Source organism: Charadrius vociferus, unplaced genomic scaffold (assembly GCF_000708025.1).
Source record: "Charadrius vociferus isolate BGI_N301 unplaced genomic scaffold, ASM70802v2 scaffold172, whole genome shotgun sequence".
Classification (NCBI taxonomy): Eukaryota; Metazoa; Chordata; class Aves; order Charadriiformes; family Charadriidae; genus Charadrius; species Charadrius vociferus.
The window spans coordinates 694,797-705,234 of NW_009647217.1; the positions used below are offsets into that span (position 1 = coordinate 694,797).

The 10,438-nt window shown below is 57.4% G+C and overlaps 1 protein-coding gene across 1 annotated transcript; it reads right to left on the reverse strand.

Moving 5' to 3' along the window:
- Positions 1 to 4,073: 4,073 nt before the first annotated feature.
- On the reverse strand, positions 4,074 to 5,441 carry NNMT (nicotinamide N-methyltransferase). The gene is made up of 3 exons (XM_009895935.1): positions 5,282 to 5,441; positions 4,619 to 4,826; positions 4,074 to 4,500 (listed from the first exon to the last, which is right to left on the reverse strand). The coding sequence occupies exons 1-3, from the start codon at positions 5,439 to 5,441 to the stop codon at positions 4,074 to 4,076; spliced, it is 795 nt and encodes a 264-aa protein (XP_009894237.1).
- Between the last annotated feature and the right edge of the window lie 4,997 nt (positions 5,442 to 10,438).

Sequence of the window (10,438 nt, forward strand, 5' to 3'; positions counted from 1 at the left end):
AACGTCGGTGGGTTGGGGCCGGGGTCGCCGACGGTGCCTCCCTGGCACCAGGCCGCGACCCTGCCCGGCGGGTGAGGGGTTTTCTCAGTTTCCCCTGTTACTTCCGCACTGTCGGGAGCGTCCCTGAAGTCAACCGAGTGGCTCCAATCAAGCTCTGCCTGGGAAAAGCGGTCACACTGATTAAAGATCCCGAATTTAGTTGTTTGCAGATAGGGAAGCCTGCCAACAGTCCTGCAGATCTGTGGTGGGGAGCCATGGCTGCCCTCTCTGCGGTCTCCTCGCCTTTTCTCGCTCTCGCAAGCTGCTGCCGCCGCGGTCCGGGCACCCCGCAGGGCTGGAGACCGTCCCGGTGGGAGTGGGGCTGGCTGTGCCCGCGATGGTCCCCCGGAGCGGAGCGCTGGCATTGTTTTCTGTCATAAAAGTAAGGCGGAGAGAAGGAGCATAGGTGAAGCTGGCTGGTGAATGGTGCCTTTCGTGCTGTCATATGGTTTTATTGCCGCTATACTCCGTTTGATGGCAGCCGCTGTCCCGATGAGTGCCTCCCACGGCTGCGCTAGCTGGGGAGGGCGGCTTGCCGCTCCCCGGTCACACTTTAATGTGGAAGGGGCACTTTTGGGTTGGTGTTGGGGCCAAGCGCTGGGCAGTCGTCTCCCGGCCACTTCACTTCTCCAAGTATTTTGCAAAATAGCTGCCCCGCCCCTGTCCTCTGATGGAGTACAGTTCTTCCCAGCGACTCTAATCCCCCGGGTGTTTCAGAAGGTGCCGGATGTAAAACAAGGATGTTTTCCATCTGGAAAATTTTTGAAAGGGGAAGTTGAGCCTTCATTTTTCATTAGATTCCAACGTGTTATGGCAGATCCTATTTTCTTGTTAATTAGGTGCTGTTCATTTTCTTCACTTCATTACTTATACCGCACCTAGAATTTATATTCATTTGGTTTAATCGTGTTCGCCTGGTTACATTCTAAACAGTTAGTCATTCAGAAAGGAAATTATTACCTCGCTCTGCCAGGACTTCCACTCTGCCTTAATTTCCCTGGAGCCTCGTTTACTTTTCTCTGCTTTTTTTCCTTTCTGGGTCCCCCTGGGCTTGGCTGGGAGCATCTGCGGCGTTTGTATCGTCGCCGGCTCGCTCCCCGTGCGCCAGGCAGCTCCCAGCCAGCGCCGTGGCTGTGCCTGCTGGGCCATGCACAGCCACCTTCAGAGACCCCCAGAAGGTGCTGACGGGCAGAGGCATTGCCCGTCGCAGCCTCGCACAGCCCAGACCGTAAAAAGGGCGCAACGAGAGAACGGGAAATTATTTCAGGTTTTTGACAGTTGTGCCCTGGTAATTCTGTTGTGTTGTTCACCCTTTTTCTGTTACTATTTTATGTCCGTCAAAGAGGCAAACTGGTAAACCAAAACGTTTTTTGCTTTGAGGAGCAAAACACATTCTTTAGCTGCTTGTTATCACTCTTAATACACAGGCACTCTTAAATATTTTAGAAACTTCCACCTCTTCTGCTCCGGAGGCAAAACGAGCCACTAACGAGCCACAGGCACTCAGATCAGTGCTCGTGCCTCGCACCTCTTTCTTGGCCTGCCTTCTGGGCTACTAGCCTTCAGCTGTGGATGCCCACATCCCCCAGCTCAAGGCTCTGGCTCAGCTCCCCCTGTGGCACAAGAGCCCAGAGGCCACTCAGCCCTCTCGCCTGTCGCGTTCCTGCTGTGCTGCCTCTGTCTCCAGCACCGGTCGCAGGCGTTGGCAGCGCCTTCCCTGTGGCCTCTTCCTCTGGTTGTTCGGCCACCTCTGGCACTTCTCCGAGCTGGTGACAGCACCGTGGTAACGGGGCTGCTCGATGGAAAGCGGATGCTCGAGTACCGGCCAGACAGCCGGCACCCGTAATGACACCCAGCCGTCGGGAGATCAGTCGGAGCCGTTGGAAATGACAGTCTATTCTCCGGCGAGCCTGGAAGGACAGGTCGCAGCAGCTCATGCAGTAACAGCACACCTCATCCCCACGCGAGGTTCTCATGGCGGCTGGTGAACTCCTGGGGTGATGGGCAGGGGTTGAGAGGGAGAGGAGCCGACTAAACCAGCCGCGGTTACTGCTGAATAAACCGAGCATCGGTTGCTGGGTTTGATTCGCATCTTTGCCTTCGTGTTCAGGCACGGGCTGAGTCGGGGAAAGTCCCCCCATACGAGGGGAAGGAGGAAAGGAGTCTGATCTGCACCCACCTTGTGGCTTTAGGTGCCACCGTGATTTCTGCCCCGAGCAGCAGGCAGAATACTGCCCAGCCTCTTCGCTGGGAAAGGCTTTCAATGACTCCTGGCAGGTTGCAACAGAAGGGTAATTGTAGCTACAAACTTCTCCGTGAAGGGAATCATTGTGCTGTTTAAACAGACCATAAAAATCCCCAGCGATGCCGATGTTCAAACAGTTAAACAGCGATTAAAGACGCCAGCGCTACAACACCCGGGCGTGTTATTTCCAGAGAAGGTGTCAGCAGCTGCTGAATTCCTGCCTTTACTGCACCGCGCTGGCGGGCGCGGGGGTCTTTATGGGAGCGGTGGCGTTATATTCAGCCTTAACTAGCGAGCGGCGCAGGTGCTGAGCTGCCTCTGAGCATCCTCTGGTTTTCAGCCCCATTTCTTGGAGCTGGGAAATGAGGCTGTTCCTGGTGCTTGCAGCGGCGCCGAGCACCAGTGCCGCTTGCGCAGGGTGTCCTGGTGGCTCCGGGGAAGGTCACGCCAAGCAGAGCTGGAGCTGGCAGCGTCACCAATGTGGTCCTCATCCCGCTGAGATGGTGTCTCCAGTGTCTGCTTCTGGGGTCACATACGCTTACCTCTAATAACCTTGGCACCAGTACAGGCTTACTAAGGTTACCCTACAGCCCTGAAGACCGCCATGTTTTGGTTTTGGTTTTGGTTTTTTAATTAGATGCTGACCAAGAAACTGAAAGGTGACAGGACAGAGAGGAGGCCAGACCCCTCTGGTCCCCGCCTGGGCTCGCTGGCCGCTGCGGAGCGTGAATGCTGCTTGGGGACCACGACTCATCTCAAGCTTTCGACTCCTTCCTGGGCTGCATCGCTCTCGCTGTCTGCCAGCCTCTTCTGTCAGAAGCGGTAAGACTTGTGACGGGACCCTACCCGTGTGTACCCGGTGAGAGAATTTCCTATTTCCATATTTCTTTTCACTCTTGAAAGGAAACTACCCCAAAAGAAAATCTGTATGAGTGAGGGGAGGAGGAGCTTCAGCAACAAATCCCACACTCTTACTCTAAAAAACTGCTGCGAATTGAGGTCTATCGGGTGTGTGAATATCACTTCCTAGTAAACATGTCTAGGCTCCGCTGTCTCTAAAGTGAACCTCTGTTGTGTTGCAGGTCCGGCTGGGTACGGCCAGCGGTGCCGCCAGCCGGAGGAGGTTGCTCTGGGGAGAGCACCGTTTCCGTCTGCCAACCATTTCTGCCCTGATCCCGCTCGCGTGCCGGTGCCCAGCAGGCACATAGTGCTGAGGCTGCGGCATTTTGTCAAACAATTTCCACAGGTTTGCTGAAGAGATCAGCAGGCACTCTCGGTTCCCCGAGTGCTGGGGTTGGTCTGGGTGCAAGGCACGCTGCTCCCCTTGGCAGCATCCTTTTTTTCCCCCAGCTTTTCAAACAGAGCGCACAGGATTTGTCCAGAAACCAGAAACAGGTCTGGCTTCGACAATCTCACTGCCTTTGCAGCCAAACATTTTTCCCATAAGAATGGATTGTGGTCTCAAAAAAGCGCATCGTGGCTGGAAGAGGGAAGTTTCCCAGAAGCTTTGCTCTGACTCGGGAGGATGGCGGGGAAGGGACTTGGGTGCAATTCCTGTTTCGGGGCTGGGGCGAGCCGGTGGGGTTACCCTGAGCCTGCGCTGCTGGTGGACAGTTGGGGCTCCAAGTGCTGGCGCCGTGCATGCCGCATAAATCTCAGCCCATGGACACCGTTAGAGCACTTGTGAGTTTATTTGCTTTACAGGTAAAGGGGTAAGGGGACGCGGGTTACATCGGCAGAGCTTCTTGAAACCAGACAGACTGCTCTTTTCCTCCCCAGTGCCCACGTGCTACCCGTCACGCTTGCGTGCCACCAGGCTCAGCACGGCTTCGCAATCCGTGCGGATGTCGCCGGGCCCATACGTCTGGACCTCGCTGAACTTCACGTCAAAGCCAGCACCCTCCACAGCTTCCTCCACCATGTTTTTCTCCAGGCGGAGGCAGGAGAAAACCTGCTTGTTGAAGGCATAGTAGGTTTCCCGGAGGACGGTGACCATCACCAGGTGTCCCCCCGGCTTCACGAGGGCACCGATGTGTTTCAGGGCGCTACGGAAGGTGTCCAGGTCCTTGCAGGCAGCCTCCAAGCAGAGGGTGGAGACGATGCAGTCGGCAGGAGGCAGGGACACGGGGTCCGTGGGGTTGGCTTTGGTCACGTCGCACTTCAGAACCTGCCTCACCTTCTTTCTCACTTTCTCCTGTTTCTCAGCCCACTTCTCCCTGGCAAGTAAATAAACAAATAAATAGATGAAGGCTCCCGTTGTGGTTATTTAGCATCTGCGCCTGTGACTTTGTGTGCGCCGTGTTCGGTGGCGGGGCAGTGGGAAGCTGGCCTCACCTGTCCCCTTCCAGCTCACAAACGTATTCCACCACTGGCTTCCAGTCGAAGGCTCCCGGTTCATTCTTCAGCCACTTCTCCAGCTCCCGGCGGTTCTGGTCCGTGTAGTCCAAGGCGATGATCTCCTGGAAGCGCTCACAAGCGGACAGAAGCTGGTAGATGGTGGGGCCGCAGCCGACGTCTATCAGCGTATCGCCCCTCAGCCCGTCTGGAGCAGAGTGGGGAGAAGACCACCCTGGTGAGTATGGAGACCGTACCCCAGGACAGAAACGCCCCAAAAGCCCCATTGGGCTGCGCTTCCCCTAACCCAGAAACGCCATCCCACGTGGCACAGACCCGCGGCGCAGCCCCATCCCCGCGGGGCAGCTCCTGCGGCGGGGTGAGAGCCCCTAGCCCTGCCCGTGGGCAGCCTGCCGCTGGAGCAGAGCCCTCTGCCCAGCCCGGAGGGCACCGTGTTCCCAGAAACCGGGACGACTCCAGCTGGAAATGCCCTGTATGCATAGATGCATACTTTTAAAAGCGCGTGTGTATATATTTAGCGCATATCTCGCCCCGTGTTGGAGCACACGCCGAGCAGTGTGCAGCCCGAGCACAGCCCTGCAAATGGCGCCGTCCGACACTGCCCAACGGCTCGGGGAGGATGCGGGGGGGGGCACGACTCACCCAGGGAGAACATCTTAAACAGGATCCTCAGGTTTTCCATCAGAAAAGTGTTCGGTTGTCCCTGGCTGTCACTCAGGGTGTAAAATTCTTTCAAATACTCCTGAGGGTCGAAACTGCGCTGGTAAACATCTACGCCCGTGAAGACTGCCGGAGCCTCCATGCCGCCGAGAGCAAACTCTGCTGCGCACTCCTCCTGCCCTTCCCTGCGTAGCCCCTTCTCTACTTTCGCTTTTAACCTCCCTCCCACGTCCTCACCCCGGGTGCCGGCCGGACACGCTCCTGCTCATCACCAGGGCTTTCTCCTCCTCTCCCCTTCCGCCCCCAGCTTCGCTTTTTCCATAATAAGTCACTATTGTAATCCCCCCAGCAGCCCCCGAGCCGTACAACCCTCTGTGCGAACGGCCGTAATTAATGGCAGTCCCCAGGATTACATTACCCGTCCCCGGCTTTACAGTAATTGACGGCGATAAACCAGTAGAGTGCGAGTCGGTACCGCCGGCAGTCGCAGCCCGACAGCTCTGTAAATGGCATTAGTGCGTCCGACACCTTCGCTCCCTAATAGCAGATTGAAGTCAGCGTATTCGGTAATATAACGTGGCAAGGAAGTTTTAAGGCCATCAGATGCCCTGGCAGAGGACAGCCAAAGTCTCTCCTGTAGGAAGGAGGACTCGCTTCCAGCCCATGGAAAGCGCCTGCTGAATTTCCCGTTCTCTTTCTCAGATTTTGCTGCTTTTGTTTTTTTCAGGTTTCCTTTGGAAAACTGCAATTTCACCTCCTCGCACTGAAAAACAGAAAATTCCCAGCCTCGCCACCCGGGTTTTGGCTCCAGAGCCGGCTGCAGACCCCACCCCCCGCCTGCACCCTGCCTGCCGGGGGTCCCTGCCCGCCCCCCGCCTGCGTGCCCCCCGCAGCCCCTCGCCCGCCGTGCCGGGTGTCGCGGAGGGGACGCGGTGGTGGCAGCCTCCTTCGCCGCCGCCGCCACGAAGAGGCAGCAGAGCCCCGCGCTTCTCACGGCGACGGGTCCCCGCAGCATCTCGTCCTCTTCCCGCTCGCCCAGCGGGAGCCGAAATGATCAAACAGTTTCAGGCTCATTACCGACTCCGAATCTATATAATTGGCCTTTGCTTTTTTAAAGATCTGCCATGAGGAGTGACAGGCGGATGAGCTGCCGTGTCATCCTCAAACTAATAAGCGCTATTTTAGATCCCGGGGTGACTTTCTTAACAAACCCTGCTCGCCGTACCGCATGCGCGGCCAGACCGGCTGATGCCAAACCAGCTGCCGAAGATACGAAGCCGAAAAAGGATGTCAGCTTGAAAGATGAATGCCCTGAAGAGGTTTTCTTCTGAGAGCAAAGCCAACAACAAGCGCTCCCTGTGACTCCGGTGCTGACACCCTGGGCTGAAACGGTCTCTAAAGCCACCGGCCCTGCGAGAGCCCCCACAGCCATGGCAAGTGGAGCCGGGGGCGAATTTGCCGCGGGATGCCAGCCCCCGAGGCAGACCACGGGCGCTCCCAGCCCTGCAGCTGGAAGCCCTAAGACAAGTCCTATTGATTCCAGGGGGTTTGTCCCTGCCACCCACAGCAGGAACGGGTGGAGGAGAGGCAGTTTTGCCCACCCATTAAATTCTTGGAGCTCAAGCAACCATTGGAGGTGCTGCACGCTACACCGAGATGCAGCCACGCAGCCTCACCCCCCAGCTCACGCACACCAGGCTGCAAGGGCGTGCTTTCGCAAAAGGCAACGTGCCAGCAGCTCAACTGACGCCAAAAATGACCACTCAGTGGTGTCTCAATTAGCGTCCCCGGGGACAGTGGCGGGGGTGGGAAGGAGCAGCGAAGCTCCCCTGCCTGGACACAGCAGGGGTGACCCGGCTGGCGTCAGCTCTGCGCTGAGCATCGCCGCGGTGGCAGCGGGGCGCAGAGAGCAGCCCGAGCCCCCAAGCCCAGCCTAAACGCTCGTGCCCTCGCCGGGTCTGCCGTTGTTGTTGTTTCAGACAGCGGGCTCAGGTACGCACAGCAGCGTGGCCCTGCGGCCGGCTGCAGCGCGGGGGCTTTGGCTCATTTCTGCTGCCGTCTGCCAGCGCAGCGCTGGCGTTTCAGTCCGTAGAGCCTGGTTTTGATCATGGGATGACACGATTCGGGGATAAAAGTGTAGATTGTCAGCACCCAGAGCGCCTCGGGGTATTTATGAGGGCGAGCGGTGGAGCATCTCGGGGCGAGCACGCCCCGGCTCAGCACGCCTCGTTGCCCGGCTGCTGGAAAAGGGATGCAGAGCCTGCCGCTGCGGCTCCCCGGGCCGGGAGCAGCCCCCCAAACGCCTCTGCCGTTCCAGCTTCCCGTCTCTATTGAAACCTCAGCTCTAGACGGCTGATTTCCATTCTTTCCCCGTACTTTTAGTTCAATCAAAGTGTGTGATTAGGGCTCTGCGGGCTCCATTGTCATCTCTACCTAAGTGCTTCTCTGATTGATATAAACAGCGTTTCGATATTTACACCGTGGAACGTATCGCTCTGCTTACTTTCCTGGCTAATGCACAAAATCTGCCATTACAGGGAGGAAAAATAACCAAAAAAACCCCCAAAGTCCCTGCAGGAAAGTGCTGGGAGGGGAGGGTCCCTCCCTGATGGGACAGGACTGTGCTCCATCACCTAACGAGGAGCACCTTGGCCTGACCCGTCCCCTGGGAGACGGGAAGTGATAAAGGGCAGCGGGGCTGGGAGGGTCTCGGCACCTGCGGCATCTCAAGGCGCTCGTGGTTTGGGCTCTGCAGGGCGCCTGCTGCCAGCGTGCCTTGTGCCGGGCTCCATCTGGGACCTGGGCGTAAGCCTCAGCAGCCCCCCCACCGGCTCCAGCCCACCCCTGTCCCCTTCCCACCCTCCTGCCGCGTCCTCACCCACGGCCCAGAGGTAAGCGAGGCACCGGGCAGCGCAGCGCCGCGTGGCACGGAGCTTGGCTGGGGCGCCCGGGAAAGGGCAAGCGCGCTTTGAGGGTGGGAAAAAAAGCACCCTTTTCGCTATTTTATGTGGTTTTTACTGGAGTGAGCTTTAGGTGCTCCCCTCCCTCACGTTTGCCGGAATATGTGTAAAGAAAGGACCCGAAAAGCAAATGTTTCGAGTCTCGGATACTTTTTGGAGAAGGGAATGACTATTCTTTTGCTGAAAACAGTGCTTGTTTGAAAAAAAAAAAAAAAAGCAGAGACAGTTTGGCTTTTAAAGGATAAAATGCACTTGTTTTCTGAACCACAACAGCTCCTCAGGGGCTTCTTGCGAACTCCACAGCTTTCTCCCGTGAGCTGCGTTGGGCTTCCCCGGGTGGCAGCTGCCGGGGGGGTCTGTGGGTCGCTGCGGGGCAGGAGAGGCGGGAATACAGCTACTCCCGAAGGGTATCCCTCGGGATACCGGTGCTTTGGATGGAGTTGGTGGGAAGCGCGGTGGTTGGTCGTTTCGGTTGTTGCGGAAACATTTCAAGTTTCTTCCTGCGTTTTACTTGATCAAAAGTATTATGCTTTGAGTTTCCTGTCGGGCTTGGAGGAATACCCCCCTGCTGCCCTGCCTTTCCCTCTGCCCCCTTCCTCCCAGGGCCAGAAGCAAGTGCAGAGGCTCAGCCGATTTTCTCACTTGCACCTACACCGATATGACCGTAGCTAAATTATCTCTAAGTACCCAACAGGCCGGCTGCTGGGACCTTGCCCAGGTCTCGCCCCGCGGCTGCGGGTCCCAGCGAGGCTCCTGCCGGCGGCGGGGAGCGGGAGCAGCCGGGGCCGGCCGGCACAGCGCCGGGAACAAAAGATGCTTCTCCCTCCGCGTGGTGCAGAGGATCCGAACAAAAGGTTCACGTTCCCCTGCGCTCGTCTCTTTTTTTCCGCCTCTCGCTCTCCTTTCTTTTCTCCTGCTCTTCGATGGAGATTTAAACCGTTCTTTTTCTGGTTTAAATCTCTCTGTGCTGCAACAAGAAACTGGCAATTAACTGTTATAAGGCTGTTTTACAGTCCTGTGGAAACCTTTTCCATCCACTTTGTTTTAAATGGGTGTATCTTTTATTCCTAGTTTTCGGGAGCGTAAAACTTTACGGCATTTGCTGCAAACCTTCATACTTTGCTTTGCAGTTTATTGCTCCCTCTGCAGATATATCTTACTCATAAATAAGGCTTCCATCTCTACAGTACTCGACTAGGAACCGCAATGCCTCTGAGCCGTTTCGCTAAGGGGACTTTTTGCCTAGAAATCGCGGCGTGATTCATCTCCACCCTCGGTCTCCCCCTCGCCCGACAGTGCGGAGTTTGCCGCGAGAGCCCTGGTTGCTCAGCGGGGTTATTCACGCCCCGGCCGGCAAATCCCTGTGGCTCCGGGAGAGGTGGAAGAGGCTCTGGGAATTTTGGGTACAAGCTGGGTTGGGTGGCTGACCCTTGGATGCGAACACGCTGGCCCGGGGCAGGACCACTTGGCCGGCGAGCGGGGACAGATGCCGGGGATGAGGTAGCCGGGGCGTTGGGTGCCCGTGCGCTGCCCCACGGCTCGTCGCGCCGGGCTGCGCCGCAAACCTCTTCCCACAGCATCGTGCCGGGGACACGGGTGCTCTCCGCTGTTTGTGGTGGCATCAAGCCCCGACTGCGGAGCCGGGATGCATCGCAGTGAGAAGCTGCTTGTGGAGGCTGATACCTGCGAAGGAGGAGCGTTTGCTCACAGACAGACTCTTAGGACCGTGTCCCTCCTGGGTGCCGACCAAGGCTGAGTCAGCAGAGCAGCAGCAGCTGAGCTGTACCGACCTACTCGTGCTTGGCAGGCGGCTTCAGGTGGAGCGTTTCCTCTCTTTAATAGGGATTGTTTACAGGTTACTTTAAAAAAACCACACCTCTTTATTTTCCCTCGATTTGCAATGAATGTGGCTGTTCTCAGCTGCTGCTGTATGAGGGGCAAGGAGGGACGGATTTGGGTTTCCTATGGTGGTCTGAGGTGGGCACACCAGTGCCCAATGCCCACCCTGTAGCTTGTATCGCGGTGGGAGCGCTACGGGGGGGCTCTCTCTTCCCCGCCTGCCTGTTTCACTGAGCCCCAAAGAGATGCGCTGTGCTTGACACCCCTGCCTGCCGCTGGCACTGGCCCCCCTGCCCAAAGCGCCGGCCGGGACAGTGGGCGGCACGCTTGCCAGCGCCCA